The sequence below is a fragment of the Melanerpes formicivorus genome, unplaced genomic scaffold (assembly GCF_026170545.1).
Source record: "Melanerpes formicivorus ecotype bairdi unplaced genomic scaffold, bMelFor1.0.p_v2 SCAF_23, whole genome shotgun sequence".
Taxonomy (NCBI): domain Eukaryota; kingdom Metazoa; phylum Chordata; class Aves; order Piciformes; family Picidae; genus Melanerpes; species Melanerpes formicivorus.
The window spans coordinates 8,585,783-8,607,951 of NW_027142375.1; the positions used below are offsets into that span (position 1 = coordinate 8,585,783).

Consider the following 22,169-nt stretch of genomic DNA (forward strand, 5'->3'; position numbering starts at 1 on the left):
GGAAAAAAAAAAAAAGATGACTTACAGCTTGCAGATGTTGCTGAAGAATTTGTTTCAAGACACTCATTCAGAAGATCATTCTTTGGACTTTTTTTCAGATATGTAGTTTGTTCTCTTCCCTCATATTTAAAAGGTTGATGTTTGAATGTATAATTTTTAACTATGACTAAATTTGTCCAGTATTATTAAAGTGAGATAATGAACCCTATTCCAAAAAGTATTGCTTTATGAAGAAATGAAGTCCAAAAGGCCAATAAACTAAACCAGTGAAAAAATCAGCTAAGAAAGAGAAAACTGTGGGTTTTTATACGTGCAGGTATTTATGAGCACTTCTAATGTGCACTTTTGCATTTGCATTGCTATAGTCTAGAAGTTTTGCTGAAGTGTGCCAGCATCACTGTCCAATTTAAGTATGTTTTTTGAACTTCAGCAAGAAGTGCATGCAAAGGGAATCCTCATGAATCCTCTGTGATCCAAACTGTTACTTGAAACCATCTTACTTCACAGGCTGGTTAACTTTTTACTGCATATTTACTGGTGATTTTTTTGTTTGTTGTTGGTTGGTGGGTTTTTTTTGGGGGTGTGTGTGTGGTGTTGTTTGTTTCATTTTGAGATGGCTTTAAACCCCCTATTATTTCCAGTTTCCTACCTGAAGTTCTACCCATAGGAATGTGTCACTGCTGGTCCAAACTCAAAGCCATCCAAAGTCAGCAAAATCGCAGCTGTTAATGCCACAATAGGGCTTGGTGCAGAAGTGCAACTTCAACAGCCCTGAATAATCATCACTTCCTTGCTGCATTTGTATTTAAAGCCAAAGAGAATTGTGCACAACACTGGAAGATGCCAGGTTAAGCACTAGTTGTATTATTTTGCTGGAAAAGATTTCCTGAAACCACCCATGTAATTTAAAGTCGTTTAAAGCAGTTCGTTATTTGATCTTATCCTTCTTCTGTAGGTGTCAACAAAGATAAATCATTGCATTAAAAATGAGGACAGCCAGAACAAACCCTGCAAGATTTCTGAGTGAGCACACCCTCAAGACAGTCAGCACTGAAAATATTCAGTGCACTGCAGGAACCTGCCTTCCACAACAGGTCCTATAAAGGCTTTGAAACTAAATATAGAATCACAGAATCATACTATGGTTTCAGATGGAAAAGATCTCTGAGGTCATCGAGGTCATCAACTGTTGGCCTAACACCACCATGGCCATTGAAGTGCCATATCTATGTGTTTTTTGATTGCCTCCAGGAATGGTGACTTCACTATCTCCCAGGGCAGCTTATTTCAACACCTGACCACCCTTCCAGTAAAGAAAAATTTCCTAATATCCAACCTAAACCACCCCTGGTTGAATTTGAGGCCATTTTCTCTCATTCTATCACTTGATACTGGGAAGAAGAGACCAACACTTACCTGTCTGCAACCCCTTTCAGGTAGTTGTAGAGAGCAATGAGATCTCCACTCAGCTGCCTTTATCCAGACTAAACAATTTCAGTTCCCTCAGGTGCTTCTCATAAAGACTGGTTCCCCAGATCCTTCACCAGCTTTGTTGCCCTTCTCTAGGCATGCTCCAGCAACTCAATGCCCTTTTTGTAGTGAGGGAGAAAGAGTGGCATAGGAACTGTCACAGCTTTCAGCTAACAGGGACCTAGTGTGCTGAAGCAATGTTTCATGTTTGACAGCTTTGGTGGTAAATGTAGGATCAGACCCTTAGAAGATGTAAACTGGAATTATCCCCGTCACTTTAGCAGAGTTTTTCTGATTAGTAGCAGCTGAAGGTTTGGCATTGCTTCTTTTTCATAACTATAATCTCATCATAAGCTGTACTGTAATACTATTTATTACACTTTGAGGGTTTTCTCTGAGCTGGCAATCATTTTCATTCGGAACCTTTGAAAGCCTTAAAAGAGAAAACTTAAAACGTGATAGTAACAGAAGATGAGGTCAGAATATTGTCTTCTTGCATTGCTACTACTCTCATACTGGCAGCTTCAACACAAAAAATGTTGGAGCACTCAGGGAGTGCCGAGCTGCTTCCACCCCATACGCTGCGGGGAATGGCCGGGGGTGCTGTGGTGGGTGGAGGGCTGCTGTACAAGCACACTCTGCTCTGCTAGCATGGGCATTAATTACAGTCATTATGGTAATCAGAGGAAATTGGCAGCATTACTGAATAAGAGGATCTCTTTTGAGTACTGTGGGCCCAGAGGTGCGAGCTCTTGTGTTCCAGCCATACTGTTCCTAAGGCAGCCAGCAATGAGCTTCCCTTTTGGTAGGCAATGTTGTAGACTATCTAGGAAGGTGTCAGGGCCATTTTGTGAGGTCAGTTGGGAATTAAAGCCAGGTCTAGTTTTTCTCTTGCAAGGATGAAAATGCCAGGCCTTTTCTGAAAGGATTTGGGTCAGTCTGCATTAGGAGGAAGTGTGATGTGCTCATTGTGCACCAGAAAGTTCTTGTTTGTAGGGAAAAGTCTTCAGTCCCAGAAACAGTGTTTTGCAGATCAAGTTGGTATTTGTGGACACCTTTCTCCTCTACTCTGCCCTAGTGAGACCACATCTGGAGTATTGTGTTCAGTTCTGGACTCCCCAGTTCAAGAGGGACACATAGAGAGTGTCCAACAGAAGGCTATGAGGATGATTAAGGGACTGGAACATCTGTCTTATGAGGAAAAGCTGAGAGACCTGTGGATGTTTAGTCTGAAGAAAAATGAGAGGACATCTTATTAATGTTTACAGATCTCTGACGGGTAGGTGTTGAGAAGGGCCCAGTCTCTTTTAATGGTGTCCTGTGGTAGAATGAGGGGCAATGAATAAAAACTGAAACACAGAAAGTTCCACCTCAACATGAGGACAAACATCTTTAGTGTAAGGGTAGTGGAGCACTGGAACATGCTTCTTCTGAGTTTCCTTTTCCAGAAAATTTTGAGACCCATCTGGATGTATTCCTCTGCAATCAGCCCTAGGTGATCCTGCTTTTCAGGGAGGGTTGGACTCGATGATCTCTGGAGATCTCTTCCAACTCCTACCATTCTGTGATTCTATGAAATGGTATTATCAGGATGGTGACAGTGTCTGGTTAATATCAGTTACCTGTATAGCTGAGAGATACATACACCAGAGCTTTGATTCCAGCTCAGAAAAAAACCCAACCAACCATATACATATGCAATGCAAGTATGATAATATTGTTTCTAATGAGCAAAACAGCAAAATACACAGTTAAATATGCATCTGAATTACAGCAACAAGGTTAACTGATGTTTTGCTGACTCAGAAACCTAATTGAACACCTCAGTGATTATGTAGCTGAATAATTTCTTTATCAGTGGTGTGGGGGGGTTTCTTTATTATTAGAATAAACCTTTATTAGAATAAACCAAACCAGGTTGGAAGAGACCTTCAGGATCATTGTGTCCAACCCATCAACCAATCCAACCCACCCAAACAGTTAACCCATGGCACCAAGCACCCCATCAAGTCTCCTCCTGAACACCTTCAATGACAGCGACTCCACCACCTCCCCGGGCAGCCCATTCCGTAGCGCAATCACTCTTTCTGTATAGAACTTCTTCCTAACATCCAACCTGAACCTCCCCTGGCACAGCCTGAGACTGTGTCCTCTTGTTCTGGTACTGGCTGCCTGGGAGAAGAGAACATCATCCGCCTGTCTACAACCTCCCTTCAGGTAGTTGTAGAGAGTGATAAGGTCACCCCTGAGTCTTCTCTTCTCCAGGCTGAGCAACCCCAGCTCCCTCAGTCTCTCCTCATAGGACTTGTGTTCCAAACCCCTCACCAACTTTGTTGCCCTTCTCTGGACTCGTTCCAGCAAGTCAACATCCTTCCTAAACTGAGGGGCCCAGAACTGGACACAGTAGTCGAGGTGTGGCCTAACCAGTGCAGTGTACAGGGGCAGAATGACCTCCCTGCTCCTGCTGGCCACACTGTTCTTGATGCAGGCCAGGATGCCATTGGCCCTCTTGGCTGCCTGGGCACACTGCAGGCTCATGTTCAGCCTACCATCGACCAGTACCCCCAGGTCCCTCTCTGCCTGGCTGCTCTCCAGCCACTCTGACCCCAGCCTGTAGCACTGCATGGGGTTGTTGTGGCCAATGTCAGAACCCGGCACTTGGATGTGTTAAATCTCATGCCGTTGGACTCTGCCCATCTGTCCAGCCTGTCGAGGTCCCTCTGCAGAGCCTCTCTACCCTCCAGCAGATCAACTCCTGCCCCCAGCTTGGTGTCGTCAGCAAATTTACTGATGGTGGACTCAATGCCCTCATCCAGATCATCAATAAAGATGTTAAAGAGCACAGGGCCCAGCACTGATCCTTGGGGCACACCACTAGTGACTGGCTGCCAGCTGGATGTGGCACCATTCACCACCACTCTCTGGGCTCGGCACTGTTGTGAGATTCTTCCCTTACTTGATGTATCTGATGGTGAGAATAGTGTCATTTTCCAGGTACTGAGTACACAGGAAGCACAGGAAGGTTCTGAATCTCAAATCTGTGACAAAGTCACAGTAAAACTTAACTGATTAGAGTTGCTAGGGAGAAAAAAAAGAAAAGAAGTCAAATTATCAAAGGAGAATAGATGAAAAATGAAACAAAACCCTGTACATTTTTAATCTACAAAAATTGGTATGTAAGTAATTGAGGGATATAACCAGATCAATCCAGGTCTCTCATACCATTCTGTGATAACTTTATAGATAAATTGCTTTTTCATGCTACCAATGTTATCCAAGCCCTGACTCCCATGTGTAGTTGTATGCAACTTTGGAAAGGAAATCTCTACACTACTATCTGATATACCGCACAGTAAATATGACTAATGAATACCTCAGGTATTAGACATGAAGTGCTGAGAATGATGTGTAAAAAATGTAGTAGTTCTAGATCATTACTTCAGTTACTGCAAAAATATGCAGTCATCTGGCTCATTATACTAGGAGCACATTTCAGGGAAACAGTGAGCAACAAAATGCTGTGATTAAGGATGCCAGGTGACTGTGAGATAGGACTGGAAGGCAGCCTTCAGCTCCATTCACTATTTTGCTTCTGACTTGCTATTGAGTTACTTTTTAGACCACAGCTCAGCAAATCAGTTACATTTGGGTTTATCGGTAAATACAGGCTGAAATGTTATTCAAACAGGAGAAGTGTCTTGTACTAAACTGAGACAATGTCTCAAGTGGAGCAAAAATAAAACCAACAAACCAGCCCTCACTTTACAATAAGGGAAGCTCTGAATCTGTAGCCCTAGTCTCAGGGCTTATTAGCTGCTGTGTTAGTGAAGACACAGTGTTGTTTTATAAGTAAAAAGTAATAATTATGCTTGAATAGATGGATGTTTAGCAAATAATTATTCAAGTTGGTAAGAAGACATATTACAACAAAACTAACAAAAGTTTGGGTCTTTCCAAACCTGCATTTTTAACAGTCTAAAGGAAAAGGAAGAAAACACAGCTAGTAAATACTTAGTGTCAGCTTTAAGTGGCATAAACCCCATGAAAATCCTACTATTTATGCCAGTGTTAAACCCCTGTTTAACCTGGAGACAATCAGTTTTGCAATGTTGCTAGAATGCGTTTTTCAGGTCTTATCATGGTGGCTCAAATCTGATTTCAGAAGTGCCTGCTTTCCATACAGAAATCTAAACAAATGCTTGACTTTCAAGAGCATCTGGTATCTCCTGACTCCCAGTGAGGCACCCATGGCCAGACTTTCAAGTTCTAACATACTCATTGCTGAAAAACTGGTCATGTTTATGACCTATGTGGTCAGAGCTAGCCACCACAGTCTAATAAAGTAGTAACCTTTCTTCCACAGAGATCCTCAACTTTCCATTTACTTGGATGAGCCTTGTCATGAAACTTGCAGCATTTTACTAAATCTAAGATTTCTGTCCCTGCTCAAAGCTAATGGATTCACAGTCTAGTGGTGAGGAGGATCAGTCAGCGTCTTAGGCAGACACAACATGATTGTATAGACCTGGCTTCCTGAGGAAATCAGACTAAAAATAACAGCGCTGAAATCTTTGCCTCATCTCTAGCAATCAGTTTTCTATGCAAGTGTGGCTGAGTACGGTGCACTAATAATTTCTAGAAACACAACATAAGAAATTCTTCTGAGATGGAACAGTGTTTTTCTTGCCTTGCTGCTCATTACTCTTTAAAACATGAACTTCTTGGCCTGAACTCTGTTCTTTTGCCTTGTTGCTCCATCTGCAGAACTTTTTATACTGTAACATGAGGCAGTTTCCTTGGTGACAAGCAATGTAAGCGAAATGATCCATTTCTATGAGTCGATAGAATTTAAGGAGGAACTGGGACAAAAAATGGTGTTTCTCTAGCCTGGAAGATGTTATTCTTTTGCCCAGTCTAATGCTGCAGGAGTAAGTGCTATGAGACCTTGTTGCCTGCTGCTTCTGTGTGGCTCTGAAGACATCACTGTGAAAACTTCTCCAAGACAGGATCTCTGCCAAACACTTCTTGGGCCACAGAGGTCTTTGCCTGTATCTTTTTGATTGAGGTGGTAGACTTGCATGCTCATGACATTTTTTCCTCCCCTTCTTTAGAGGTTACCTTTTCTCTGTGGGAGTAGAGTAAATGAACCTTCCCTGCAGATTTGGCTGTGGGAGAGAGAGGTTTGCTAGCAACAGAGTGAAAACAGTGTAAACTCAAAAAGAAACTGCTTGTTTAATGAACACATTTTGCATAAAGTAATCTATCAGTTAACCAAGTTAAACAGTTTTAGTTGTAGAGAGGAAATAAATGTTTTCATGATACAAAAGGTATTTTGTGAGCCCTTCCCTAGGGCACAAGCTCCAACCCACTTGCTGTTTGAAGAGAAAAAGAGATCTTTCTCTACTGCTTTAAGACCTCTTCCTCCAAGTCCCTTTGGGCAATCATATGCTCACCATTCAGAAAAGTTCCTGTGCTGATATGTTTCAGTGCAATTTGCCAGCCACCTATTCGTATTAATGTTTTGCATGACTTATCCTCTTTAAAGTTTTCTGTTCTATGGGGAAAAAAAAATGGGGAGGAAAAAAGGAAAGAAAGAAAGAGAAAAAAAAAGAACTATCTTTTTAATATAATCTAATGTCCATTAGACATAAGGGCATGGTGTTTCAATTACTTCACAAAGATAAATAATGGACAAAACCAATTATTTTGTTTGGGTTGTTAATATGTGCAGATCAGAACAACTATGTTTTCACTAGGACCTTCTGTTTGCCATTTTCTTAACAAATTTTAGTTCTTGGTCCAGCTTCTCTCTCCATGGAGAACAGACACAACTTTGTTTTATTTTTCAGAGCACAAGCAGATATAGGAAATGCAGATATAGTAAATGCAGATATAGTAAATACAGATACAGCAAATACAGATATAGCTGCTGATGCCCCAAATAGCATCTCCCTTACTAACGTCCATGCCACACAGTGTTGTTTCAGTTTGGTCTGTTGCCTTTTAACAGTCTCAGTACCTATTTTTGCTGCAGACTTTGGCTGTGGTATCCCATACTGTGGTATTGTTGCTACAAGTTCTATGTGTTCCTTAAAATACATTGCTACAGATTATTCTTTAATCTTAACTAAACTTCACTAAACTTAAGACAACTTGACTAAAACCTAAGAGAAAGCTCACTGAGGATACAACATGCTTTGAGATTTGTTTTTTAGTGTTTAACATTGCTTAGAAGTGCGTCCTGCCCTTCAGAAACCAGGTAGAAGCTTTCTAATTGCTTTGGTTCACTTTTTATCAGGAAAGGTGGTTTTGCCTGCCTGGATGGAGTTTGTAAAGCCTGCTTTGTATTAGAAACCTTTGTTAGTATAAGGAATGTCCCTTAGGAATGTGATTGTTGGCGTCATTTGATACTGGCAACAGGCCTAATGTGGACACAGAACTGGCAAAAGAAGTGCTTTTGCTGGTGTACATTACACTCAGGGTTCTGGAATCAGTAAAAACAGCCAGACCCACTTTTTGCCAGCAGAACTATACTGTTAAATATTTTTCTAGTTATTTTCTAGCATAGACCTGGAAGGAACCCATTTTCCACCCCCACACCTCTTGGTTATTAAATGTTATTTCATTGGGAGGTATACATAAGCTGCTACTCCATATATAAACTTCTTTGGTCAGAATATTCTTTGCCATGGAAATTTTTCTTCTGTTGGTGAGGAGTAGGGGTGAGGAAAATAAATGATAAAAAGAGATCGTATCTGAGTGGCTTCCTTGTATCAAAAATGGGCTGATACATGAGAAGAGGAGGCTCAGGGGAGATTGTAGACAGGCAGGGGTTAGTCTCTTCTCCCAGGCAACCAGCACCAGAACAAGAGGACACAGTCTCAAGCTGCACCAGAGGAGATTTAGGCTTGATGTTAGGAAGAAATTCTTCATAGAGAGAGTGATTGGCCATTGGAATGGGCTGCCAGGGGAGGTGGTGGAGTCGCCATTATTGGGGGTGTTTAGGAGGAGACTTCATGGGGTGCTTGGTGCCATAGTTTAGTTGATTAGATGGTGTTGGGTGATGGGTTGGAAGTGATAATCTTGAAGGTCTCTTCCAACCTGGCCTAGTCTGTTCTGTTCTATTAACATTCTCTCCCACATGCACACATAAATCATGGTGTAGTGGCCACAGCTAATTTTCACTAAAAAATAATTGCAGAGTTAACTGTCACATAGCCTAGGGTTTGTGATGCCTCTCTTCTAATGGTTTGATGGGCAAGGGGATCACACTCATTTTCTCCTAAGCTGTGGAAACAACTGAAACAAATGGGATGAGAACAATATGCAATGTACACTGAAGCCTTGGTGTTTATCATCCTTCTCATGAAAAATGCAGCGAAACTGAGATCAGTTCCAAAAAGATATATTACTTTCTGCCCCAGCTATTCAATCTGAGGCAAATATTTACAGACAGAACTGTCTGTATTTACAGACAGAACCTTAGTGACCTTAATAATTTCTAGGTATAGCTATCAAAATATTTAATTATTTAAAGAAACAAACAAAAATTCAAATAAATAAATAAACAAAACCAGTGAGGCAGGAAGCCTGTGCTGTAATCCAATGAAAAGTGAAGACATCACTGCCGCTTCCCATAGATGTTAATGTGGCCATTTACGCTCCAAAGCTTTCCAGGATCCTGCTACCACTACCAGTAAGGTTGCAAAAGCCAAAGGATGTGGCTTGGCAGTGTTCACTCACTTCCAAAGTGAGGTAAACATCCCATGATGTTGCTTGTGCCCTGGAGTCGGCAGCCCTGATTGCTGCAGACCAGCTCTGCTGCTCTCTCTCTCCACAAGTGGCTGCATTCACGTGGACTGACCCATGAGTCCAACTTTTGCCCACGACTTCCTACATACATTCAAAGTTTCCATCTCAAAATTAACCTCACAGGTCCTGCTTCTGTTCCAAAATATTAGTCCCAAAATATTAATCCCCGAATTCAATTGATTCAAATAGCAGAAATATATCTGAGAAGTTAATTGAGCTTAGCAAACAAAAGCTGTGAAAACCACATTGCCAAATGGGCCTGTGAGCATCTGCTGTTGCTTTTGTTGCCTGTACAGCATGTGGGTTTCCCCCACATGCAAATATTGCAGTTAATTAAACACAAGAAATTGCTTATTAACTGTCCACATGCTACTTAGCATTCCTAAGGCCTAACAGTTTAACTTTTCTTTTTGGAAGACTTTGCTTTGAAAAGGAGTCCAAGTTGAAAAAACCATGGTGTCTCAGCAAACGATATTCAAAGAAAAGTTGTTGCAGGGTGTGGGTTTTAGGGTTAGGAAAGGAAGCTCAGATCAGGTCAGATCTGATTTTGGAGAGGTAGAAGAGTGCAGTGCTGTCTTTTAAATACCTGTTTTAGATGCCTTCAAGGTAACCTCTGCCATGCACCAAGACAGAAGTGGCAAACTTTAATAAAGAGCTTGCTTTCTTAAAAGCTCTAAGCTCTAAGTGTCTCTGGAAATGTTTCCCTTTGCCTCCTGGTGCTTGATAGGGCTTTATTTGCCCTATGTTTTCTACTTCCAGATCCTGAATTTCTAAACTTCACCTTTAGAGTCAGTGGGAGTGGAAATTACTTAATTTTTCCTTTAAGAGGCAGTTTTAGTACAAAGTGAACAACCCTTCTGTGTTACAGCAGGATATCTCTTGCTGGTTAAAGCGTTTGAGGTGAGAAACCTCTCTTTCAGTCTTTGTCACAGCCAACACTTTATTATAGAAAACAGAAGAGATTCCCACCCCAAATCCCATAAGGGTCAGGTAGGAAAGGCTATTTTCTGGATTATGGAAAGGGGAGTGAAAGTGTTCAGTTCTCTGAAGGAGCTGAATGGTGCTGCAATGGATTGATCTTGTAGATGAAATGGAATAGAGACCATTATATTTTATTTTTTTTCTTCAGATGAAACTGTTTGATGAGTTTCACTCCACTTTGCTGCTAGCACCAGCCAAACAAAGCCACCAGGTAGCTTGTTTGGTGGAAATTGCCTGCCAATATTGACACTATCTCTTCCATAAACAATACAGATTCAGTCTCTATCCATATGTGGTTTTTTGGGGGTGGGGGTGGGGTGGGTTCTTTTTGATTTATACTCCAGCTTCCTGGAGGCAGGCTTAGACAGTCTGTGAAGCCACTCTTCATCAAAGGGGAATATCAGCTGAGTCCTAAGTGCAACAAAAAAACACAGGTAGCAAATAACAGTAGGACAGGTAAATCATCTCTTTTCCAACTCCTTGTGACAGAGTCATAGAATGATAGGGGTTGGAAGGAACCCCTGGAGATCATCTAGCCCAACCCCACTGCCAGAGCAGAGACCATTTTATGTTACCTCTCTGTGGCTATAATCTTTGTCCCTCTAATCTTTATCAACTTAAACCTACAAAATGATGAAATCATTGAGAAAAACACCTGCAGTATAATATCTGGGACAACCTGTTACTTCCTCAAGCTTATGGGGGTAAAAAGGAACTCCTTCCCCCAAACTGTCCCAAATGTCTCTGCTTTTTCTGCTCTGTAGATGTCTTGCCAGGTTGTTGCCACCCCTCCTTCACTTGCTTCCTCATACCCTGTTGTCTGATTCTCCCACATGCACAGAGATGCCCAAACCAGTCATACAGGTTCACTCTATTCATTGCCTGCAAATCTAATTATTTATAACATTGACCTTTACCAGAAGGCTATCCTTTGTCCCTCTCCTAGCAATTTAATAAACCTGGACGTGGTGTATGACAGCAGAAAACCTAAACTCTCTTCCAGCAGCACACAAGGAGTACACATTTCCTTCTTTTCTTTTCTCTCTTCACCTCTCCTCTGCCTGCTTCTCCCCCGCCTCCCTAAGGCGAAACTCCGGCACCACCTCCACCGGTTTCAGGTATAATCATAAACTAGCTGAAGGTAATTATGGGTACTGTAGTTCTGCCACTCCCTCCTGTCTGTTTGAGCAAGTGATACCAGGTACCTGCTAGACTGCACCTTCCAGTAGGCATTGCTCAGCACCCCTAAGAGAGAGGTGCAGCGGGTGTGCTCCCAGCACCTACCTGAACAAGCAGCACGCTGGAGTTTTTCAAAGCTGGAGAAAGAGAAAATGCTCCTTCAGCAGTGATGATGTCTTGAGCAATGAGATAATTTGGATCTAGGAGAAAGCTCTTAGTTTCCAGAATGGTGAGTTTGCTTTTTATCTTTCTAGTGTATTTTACAGATTTTGTTCAAAATACTTTGCCAGGACTGAAATACCAGAGCAGGGTGGTTTGTTTTATCTTACCTAGAACTAATGCTTCAGTCTGATACTCTCTTATTGTCCAGAGCTAGTCCCAGGTGCCTCTGGAGAAGGTGCAGAACTTGTGTACCTATTGAATTTGGGTGGTTTGGAATGTGTGGAGAAAGGCACAGTGATAAATGCTGGTGATTGCCTTTTCTGAAAGTGCAAATAATGGTGAACTTGTTACCTTTTAAAATCAACCAGTACTGGCCTGGTCTTCTCTGGCTTTGGTTTTGTTTTACTTTTCTTTCTCCGAAATAAGCTGCTGTAGTTGTATGTGTGTGTGTGTACATGTGCAGGCTTTGTTGTTTGTTTGCTTGGGCTTTATTGAAGCACTGTATGAATGGAAATACTCCACACGTGCAGCAGTTGAACTGGCCCCTGGCTTTGTGAGTTAGCGACTGGGAGCATGCAGTATGGTGTTGAACGTCACTTAATCATCCTCCTTGCTAACACAGCAGCTATTAACACCCAGAAAACTAGAGTTTAAAGCACACAGATATTTCTGAACTTGAATATATATATATATTCTTTATTAAAAGAATCCTTGAAAGGTAATACCTCTGGGCTAAATGGAGGCAAGACCTAGCATGCTGACAGACCTTGAACCAACTCCCTTAGTGGCTAAAACATGACAAGCAGAACTGGCAGATCTGTTTATAAATAGAACTATTTAAATGAAAGGCAGGAAAGAAACAGTTCTTGTTTTCTTCCCACCTGTTATTACCACTCAGCTAATAACACCTCTTCTTTGATACAAACAGCTCAAAATTTTAAAAGCTTGTGAATAAACTTTGACTGGCTTTCATAGAATCATGAAATGGCATTTCATAGAATCATGGAATGGCTATGAAATTGCAGCAAGCAGCCTCCTGAGGAAAGAAAAGAGGCAGGGAAGGGATCATTCATATTGGGTAGATCTTGGGAGGCACAGATTGTCACACTGTCAACTCTTTCCCTAGCCTAAACCCATGTGCTTGGCAGGGATTAATATGAAATGCTCCAACACTGAACTTCCACACTGAAATCAGTTGCACAGAGAGTGTTGGGTGGGAGATGAACAGTGAGATTTATAACACAAGTACAAGCTGTTTATTGTCATGCTAGCAGACATAGAGTAGTTTTTACCTTGGGTACATTAAAAACAGGGAATACCCATAGTTGTATTCAATAAACTACATAGAATAATATCCTGTGGGAATGTGTTCAACAGGCTAATTATATGTTGCAACAGAAGGCTTATTGAGCATTTAAATGTTTGCTTTAAAATGTGCTGTCTCTCTTCCCCCTTCTTTCTCCCTTTATTAGGAGAATGGCTAATTGGGTTCAAGTGTACACTTCTTTGTTATTCAGCTTCCTCTTAATGCTTTATCAGAGCGATTGTGTTTGGTAGAAGGTCTCAGAAAGACTTCTGTGAAGAGCATCCAAAGGAAGAAAGAGTCTTTGAAGTTCACTGGCTCTGAATCTGGATGCCTTTCCTCTCTATTTTCCACAGCAGATAAGTTGCTTGAGAAACTACACATGTTTATACTACTGTAAACTTTGGCATAAGTTCCTGGAGGGAAGTCCACCTTTGAAAACAAATGCAAAATAGGTGGAAGAAAGACCAAAAGTACATAAAATGCAGAAATACAAATTGTAAGTCTGTAAAACAACCAAAATATTGGCTTGCTGGCTAGAACAGCCAATTAGTCAACCCAAACTGATGGTTTCTAACAAATGTCCTCTCTGAAAAGCTGAGCTCTATGATAGCAGCAGCTGCAGTTCATCAAATGTCTGCACCACAAGCTACAGCTTGTGATTGCAAAAAACATTGTGAAAGAATAAGCAAAGCTCTGTCTGAAACTCGAGGCTCTCCTCTCTCTTCTCCCACAAAATACTGCATAGGATGCTATGCTACCTTGCAAATCCCCCAGTGGAAAATGGCTCGTGACTGGAGGGGAGAAAAGGATGGGTTTCAGTAGCTTCTTTCCTGGTGTTTTCATGCTCTGCTGTGACCACAAAAAATTTCAATCTAATTTAACTTTCTATCTTTTCAACTCCTCCTTCTATGTAAACCTTTTCCTCTCATCTCTTCTGCTCTTTCTTGATTTTTTTTTCAGTTCATCTGCTTCAACTCTATTTTTAGGAGCAGATTTTTTTTATTTTTTATTTTTCCCCCAGAAACTGAATTCTGGAGTAAAAATGAGGTCATAAACTGTTAGAAAATAATATAGATGTGTTGGCTCAGTAATATTTTCATCCCCTTCTCCACACAGACAAGCATCTAATTTACACTTCTGCACTCTGAGCAAACATCCTTGTTTAAACTAAGGAGGATCATGCTTAAACTTTTGCTATGAATCTGCAAACTGCTTTACAAATCAATATGTATGAACAATTTGAAAGTGCTCTTCTTAAAGCACACCTTTATGTTCTTATACCCAGCAAGCTTCATTTTATGCTGTCCAGTTTATTACACTTTCCAGCAGTTCTTCATAGTCTTAGCATTAAACAACCTTAGTAATTTTGGTTTATGAGCAAACACTCTCCTATCACTTATAGTATCATAGTATCAGTCAGGGTTGGAAGGGACCACAAGGATCATCTAGTTCCAACCCCCCTGCCATGGGCAGGGACACCCCACACTAGAGCAGGCTGGCCAGAGCCTCATCAAGCCTGGTTTTAAACACCTCCAGGGACGGGGCCTCAACCACCTCCCTGGACAACCCATTCCAGGGCTTCACCACTTCCCGCTCCCTGTCCTTTCCCACCCTCCACAATTTGTTCAAAGCACCTGTTGTATACTTCAGTAAATGGAGGCACTGGAGCATTTCCCTACCAAGGAGAAGTGGTGAAATTGAATCTGGGCTTTGAACCACTGAAAACTTCAGAAAATTTAAACTAAGTTTTATAGCTTGCGACAAGTGATGGTTTGAACTGTGGTTTGGTGTCCTTGTGGTGGAGAGGAATAATGTTTTTAGTTTAGATGTATCCAGACACCCATCTCAAGGAGGTTTATAGGAGGCATATACTGCTTAATGTTTCTAACAGTAGGAGTCCTTCCCTTGCATAGCTGAACTTCTCCTAGTAAGACAGCTTGCTGTGAGGATGATACTGCAGGCTGAAATGCTCTGGATACCTATTGAGTATTGCAGCCCAGAAGAGACTTCTAGGTCTTCTACTTGGGATATGTATTTGCAAAGACTCTAGATGACCATTATTTGAGTTCACAGTGCAGAGAGTTGAACCACTTAGCCATTTTCTTCATCTTTCTTAAGGGGTCTTTCTGCATTATTAGAGGTAGTTCAGCTTCAGTGGACACTCGGAATAATTAATAATCTTTGATTCTTCTTTACAACATACCTGTGAGGTGGGGAGCTGCATTTAAGTTGCCATAGTGGCTGCCTGCTGCTGAATGGGGTAGTCCCATGTCTCATACCTTGCCATTACTGCCACAGACCGGCACAGGTGAACACTGACTCATTGTGCCTGGGCCAGCTCCCTGTGAGACCAGATAAATACCAGTGTTGATGCAAAGGAGATGTAGGACTGCTGCTTTCTAGATCAGCCAGACAGCCAGGCACCCAGTCAGATGGCATCCCCAAGAGCAGGCTTAGCCCCAAGAACAGGCTTAGCATCCAGTGCAGTGCCAGATGATCTTGTCTCTTGTCTAATACCTTAAAAACTTGGGAGAATTGACTCTGGTTCTATCCCAAGCTTGCTCTGAATTAATTCTTTAATCTGTCTTTCTCTCCATGGAGGCATATAATACTTCCTTGCTCTATATGTGAGTTCACAAGTATTTAAATTGATTCTAAAATGTATTGGCTCATATGTTAATCTGCACTGACCTCTAGTTAGGTGTCTTTACTTACTAAGAAGAGCTGCCAACAGCCTTGCTTGTCCATTGTGCCAGCTGTCTTGCAATTGTGCCAAAGCAAGCAGCTCCTTTCCCACCGGCTGCAATAAGGAATGTATCACAAAACATTTATGCAACAACTCTATGGGGAGTTGTTCATGTTCCCACTTGAGCCTATGCCTGCACAACCTTCAAGTTTCACCAGCAGACTTGAAGTTTGTGACCCATCAGTGGCAAATCCTGCAGCTTACTGTTTGTCCTATGATCTAATTAGGACTGAACTTTGAATATGTATTTACATGGAGAATAAGCTGTATCTCCACAGATACTAAGCTGTGTAATTAAGCAAATTATTTGTCTGAAATAACTAGGGGGAGAGGAGGAGCAGCTGCCAAGGCTTTTAGGTGGTTTGTTTTTATTTATACATGATCTCATGCAATGTGAACTGTGAGCCCTGAAGAAAAGCCTACGATGTGACGATAACCTTTTCATGAGTTCACTCCCTCTGATCCACTAGCCTTAATTTAGCAGGATTCTCTGTAAAGGTGGGAGGGGTGTGATGCAGCAGAGACAAGAATTCTCAATTTATTCATAGTGCTGCCCTAATTCCTGCAGCATAAATTACCACTTGTTTTTCCCTGTGAAACTATTATGCTACAAATATCACAAATGTCAGTTTGTTCTGCTCAGTGGTTTGTTTTATATATATATATATATTTTATTCCCCCCCCCCCCCCCCCCGAAATGTAGTCTGTTCTTTAGTGTGTAGACACTAGTTCTTCAGCTCTGGAAAGTGACTGTTAATTTACTTCCAATGCATGGTGTACAAGCATCAAGTGAAACTAATAACATCAGAAATACATTTGTAAAGTCTCATTGGGTTTTTTTCCCAAGTAAACCTCTAATAGTTTTCAGCAGAAGCAGCTTCTGATGTGTTCGTAATACAACTTAAGGGGTGAGACAAGGAAAGCTAAACTCAGATATATTCCCTCACTTTACATATATAGGTCAAACTGAGAAGGAGCAAAGTTCTTTAGTCCTACAGCTAGAAGGCATGAAGGATGTGGGTTACACTAACTGAACCATGCTTAAAAACCTCCAAGTTAAACACATAATTTTGAGAGGACTTTGGGAAGTTTGTGTGGCTTCTCCAGTGAGATAACTGCAGTTGGAAGCATTTGGACTCTGAGGCAAGTGTGTGATTCCAGTTGTGCTTAATTCATGCTTTATCCTAGCATAAATAACTGAATGTCTTTATCTTAACAGTGGAGAGTGGCTCTTGAATCTACCTTGTTTTTGTCTGCCAGAGCACAGGTACTTATGCTCCACCACCTGCATCCCACCCACAGCTACTTGCCTGGTTTGCACTGTTGGGTGGAGAACAGAATGACTGAGCACAGAAGTGCTACTAATCTGAAAAACACTTAAGAGAGCCCTTTGCACCTTGGAATTCCCTGATGTATTTTTAATGATTGTACTCCAGTCACAAAACACACAGGCAGGAGGTACTGAATGTGCTACCGACATCCTGCCAGAAAAGCAAGAACTTCCCTAGACTTTTCCTCATCTCTTTAAATCTGTGGTATCAGAAAGAAGAGGACAATATGCTTGAAGTCTGAAATGAATGGAAATTGCATTTACCATCACTAGGATTTTTTTTTTAATAATGAAAAAGGAATAAAAAAGAAAGTAAGAAATTATTTCAGACTTCTGCTTGTTTTAACAGATGAATGAAAACATGGGAGAAAAACAATATGGCAAGTGTGTCTATGTCAGTAACTTTCTGCTACCTGTTATAGGTAGCTACAGTTTACTTGTATCTGGTTTTGCTCTCTGAATTATGCTTATAGCTGGAAAGAAACCATGCCAAAAGCTTTTGGGAGGTGTAATGAATACCTGCCTTGCTCTCCAGTTAATTACCTTTTCAGGGTGTGAACACTTTGGGACAGAGAAGGCTCTTCTGATGTGTATGCAGTTACTTTCAGAGCTCTGGTCTTGGTGGCAGTTTTCTTCCCGTGGCACTCACATCTCCTGTGCTCTGTCACTGATTTCCTGAGTAGCCTGAAACAAATTCAGGATGAAAGGAAACAGGATCAGGTTGTCGTAGGAGAGGTTTAGGTTGGACATTAGGAAAAAAATCAGTATTCAGTATTCCTAAGGTTGAAAGAGACCTCAAAGACCATCAAGTCCAACCTGTCACCACAGACCTCATGACTAGAGTAGGGAGGACACTACTGCCCACTGCAGGCTTGAACTCACGACCTTCCCATTAAGAGTCTGATGCGCTACACACTGAAAGGGCTGTCAAGCACTGGAACAGGCTGCCCAGAGAAGTGCTTGAATCGCATTATCCCTGGAGATGGTTAAAAGACTTGCGATGCTTAGGGACATGCTTTAGCAGCAGACTTGGTAGTGTTAGGTTAATCTTAAAGGTCTTTTCCAGCCTAAACTATTCCATGATTCTAAGATGTTTGGAGCCAGATTTTTAAGGGTTACACATGTTTATGCAGTTCTCACAGTAGAAGTGAAAGATGCTGGAATGTGGCTATCAATCTCCATGTGTTTTAGTCTTTCCATCTGCATGCTTGATTACCTCCATTTTCCCCTCTTGCCCTTCCTTGTCTTATGCATTAAACAGTCAGTTCCTTTTGACCAGGCCATGCTTGCAATGTACATGTTCAAAGCTTAGCAGAAAAAATGATATTGGATCTACTTCCACCAAGATATGAATGAAAAAGTAAAAGAAAATGCTGATTTGGGTGCCAACAGGATACAAGCTTCAACTCTGGGGCTTAAAATCAGATTATTTTCTATATTTTAAAAAACCATATAAAACAACAGTTAAGCAAACAACCCCCCACTCAAAACAAACAAACAAACAAAACAGACAAACAAACAAAACAGACAAAACAAAACCAACACCCCCCTCCCCCCCAAAACCCCCAAACAAACCCACACCCAACCCAACAGTTTCAGGGCAACAAAAAGTGTTCAACAAGGCACAATACCAGCTAGGTAAAAGTCTGGGGACTTAATCCTGCATAGGAAGAGTAAAGATGACTGCTGTTTATTTTGGTTTTAAAATGTGAATAAATCAGTGATTCTGAAAGTCTGGCAATTATAGGACACCTTCCAGATTTTGTCCATCTATGCCTGCGGTGCAGAAATCTGTGTGTCTCAAGCCCCATTCCTCCTGGGACAGATAAATCTGGGAGGCTGAAGGTGGGAAATCACTTCTAACATGGAGAAAATGGAGCTTTTGCTCACACTCCCTCTAGGCAAAGAGTCCACATATGGATTACAGGTTAAGCCTCAGGGGTTTTTTGTAATGCTGGTCTATACAACCTATACAAGTACAGCCCTGGAATATGATATGTCAGGAGCTAACCTAAACTAACTTCATACTTCATTTGAACTATGAAGCTCCAAATTAAGGTTTAGTTGATACTTTGAAAGGAGTTCTTTGTTGGAGAATTCTCTTTGTGGGAGAATTCTCTGTTTGGCAGATACCTACCTGCTTGCCATCATCAATGACCTGAAACATAGAAGAATAATTGTCATAAAAGGAAGACTGAAAATCCATGCAATAAATTGCACAGCCAGGATTGCACATCTGTAGTGAAGAGATATAACAAGGAGTCTTCTGTCTCATTACAGCCAAGGGAAAACATCTTAAGCAAAGTAACTTGCCATCACACATCAAGGTGCATGTTTGATTTGATGTTTATAAGTGAAATGTTAAAATTACATCTACACATTATGACAGTTGGACACTTTAATCAAGGAACCCGTGACAGTGATGGCAAGGATACATGTGTAATGGTAGGAGTGAGCTGCTTGATCTTAGCAGTCTTTCAACTGCACTGTCAAATGTGTTGTGTATGTTGATGTCCTGGTCTGAGTCAGAACAGAACAATCTCTGTTCAAGTGATTTTTACCTTCAGCTCAGTCTCTTCTAAGTAACTGCACTTCCTGAAATGAACGACACAGACATCGGCTGCCTGTACTGGTGATAATGCTCGATATTTCTAGTTAGCACCAAGGCAGCTGTTAAACCCTGCCCACTACTTTGGGCGTGCAAAGTCTGCACCTGCAGTGAGAAGTGGACAAGCAAGGTGACCCTAAGCTAGCCAGTGAGGTATTCTGTTCCACACGCATCATATTGGGTATAAAGCTGAAGGATCATAAAGAATAATTTCTTCTGCTTCCTCTTCTGACAACATCATCAGTAGGTTTTCAGATGACACCAAGATGGGGGCAGGTGTTGATCTGTTAGAGGGTTGGAGGGCTCTGCAGAGGGACCTTGACAGGCTGGACACATGGGCAGAGTTCAACAGCATGAGATTTAACACATCTAAGTGCCAGGTTCTACACATTGGCCACAACAACCCCACACAGTGCTACAGGCTGGGGTCAGAGTGGTGGGAGAGTGGCCAGGCAGAAAGGGGCCTGGGGGGACTGGTTGATAGTAAGCTGAACATGAGCCTGCAGTGTGCCCAGGTGGCCAAGAAGGCCAATGGCATCCTGGCCTGCATCAGGAACAGTGTGGCCAGCAGGAGCAGAGAGGTCATTCTGCCCCTGTACACTGCACTGGTTAGGCCACACCTTGAGTCCTGTGTCCAGTTCTGGGCCACTCATTTTAGGAAAGATGTTGAGTTGCTGAAGCATGTCCAGAGAAGAGCAACCAAGCTGGTGAGGGGTTTGGAGCACAAGCCCTATGAGGAGAGGCTGAGGGAGCTGGGGTTGCTTAGCCTGGAGAAGAGGAGGCTCAGGGGTGACGTTATTGCTCTCTACAACTACCTGAAGGGAGGTTGTAGCCAGGTGGGGGTTGGTCTCTTCTCCCAGGCAACCAGCACCAGAACAAGAGGACACAGTCTCAAGCTGCACCAGGTGAGGCTAAGGCTGGGTGTTAGGAAGAAGTTCTTCACAGAAAGAATTATTGGCCATTGGAATGGGCTGCCCAGGGCGGTGGTGGAGTCACCATCACTGGAACTGTTTAAGAAGAGACTTGATGGGGTGCTTGGTGCCATGGGTTAGTTGATTAGATGGTGTTGGATGATAGGTTGGACTCGATGATCTCAAAGGTCACTTCCAACCTGGTTATTCTATTCTATCTGACAAGTACTCTGTACATTCTGCCATCAATCCTGATCCATGAATTCCTGAATCTAGTTCCTGGTTGCTGCTGAGCCCAGATATGGACACTGTGGGGGTGACTAATTGTCATCAGGGTGGCTGGATTCAATATTTGGCTTATATATCTATATATTGTGTCTTATTATTAATATTTCATTAAGATTGCTTTAGTTTTCTAATTCATAAGTCTCTCATCTTTATTGTCTTTCTCTTCCCTTTTGGAGGGGAGAAGAGTTAATGGGAAGCATCTGTCACTCATTTAGTGCGGCACCCCTAACCCTTGACAAAAAAATCCCCAACACAAGAAAACCCCAAACAACCCCACAGTAGAATTTTGTGATATACTATTCTGCAGCATTTCACATAACACAGCACACATTTTGAAGCCTTATTATCTTGAGAGGTAGGAGCTAGTTAAAGGTGCAAAACTCGGGACTTGCTGCCAAGGAGGTAAGATGGGTATGGAACTGCACTGATCATCAAGGTCAGTGACCTCTAGGAAAAGCTGTGAATGCATCCTCCCACGTTTCTGTACAGATGGAGCAAGAACAGTTAACTTATGAAATGTAAAAAAAAAGTGTTTCCTTAAGGTTGACATTTGGAAGGTGTTGCTGAGTAGGCTGAATTCTCTGAGCTAACACATGGAACGTGCCTTCAGTTTCCTAATTAGGAAAGCTAAAGTACGAAGAAGCTGTTAGAAGTGTGAGCTACACTTCAGCTTATTTCACTCATAAAGCTGTACCTGGTTTCTGTCTGTGTGAAGCAAAGGTTTCACTGCTAGCACTGTTCAGACTGAAAGTGGCCTGCTAGAGGACCTCCATCTTCATAGAACCCCTGACCCCATATGAAATGGTCTGTGCTGCTACCTGACTTTGCATCTTGTGCTGTTCAGTGTTTTTCGAGACAGTTATCTGTTCTTTTTGTTCTGCTATCGCCAGTGTATATATTAGGAAGAGCTTAGCCTCCCCTCTTGAAAGAGTGTCTGCCAGAAAAACCTCAACTCTGGGCAGTGAAAGTTTCCTTTCAGAGTAATAGTTGTGAACTTAATGTGCTTCTGCATGATGTTTAACTGTCTTAGTGTATCAAATAATTTTTCTGTTGCTTCTGCAGTCTATTTAGCAGCTTCACTTCATGTACCAGCTGGTTGTTCCTTCTACTGAATTGAGCTTCATGTGGTTGCAGAGGTGACTTTGAATGCTCAGTGTTGCCCAGGGCTTTTCTGTGGGAAGCCAGTGAGGTGAAAGAACTGCAGCCTTTAAAGAGACTTAATAACATAAATTACTGAGTTTGCTCAGTCTATGTGAAATTGGAAGCTGAGCATGCTCAGTGTCTGTAAGGGGTGAGGCAAAGCAAAGTGTTGCCACCAGGATCTTCACTGCTGGATAGTGTCTTGTAGCCTGCTATATTGATGAAAAGGAACTTGC

General features: G+C 41.9%; 1 protein-coding gene across 2 annotated transcripts in view; it reads left to right on the plus strand.

The window, feature by feature from the left end:
• Positions 1–11,538: 11,538 nt before the first annotated feature.
• Positions 11,539–22,169, plus strand: part of MACC1 (MET transcriptional regulator MACC1) — a 37,594-nt gene continuing 26,963 nt past the window's right edge. For both annotated transcript variants that reach the window (XM_068152467.1, XM_068152469.1), the window contains exon 1: positions 11,539–11,671. In XM_068152467.1, coding sequence (XP_068008568.1) covers positions 11,669–11,671 — 3 coding nt within the window. In that variant the 5' untranslated portion in view covers positions 11,539–11,668. The remainder of the gene's footprint in view (positions 11,672–22,169) is intronic.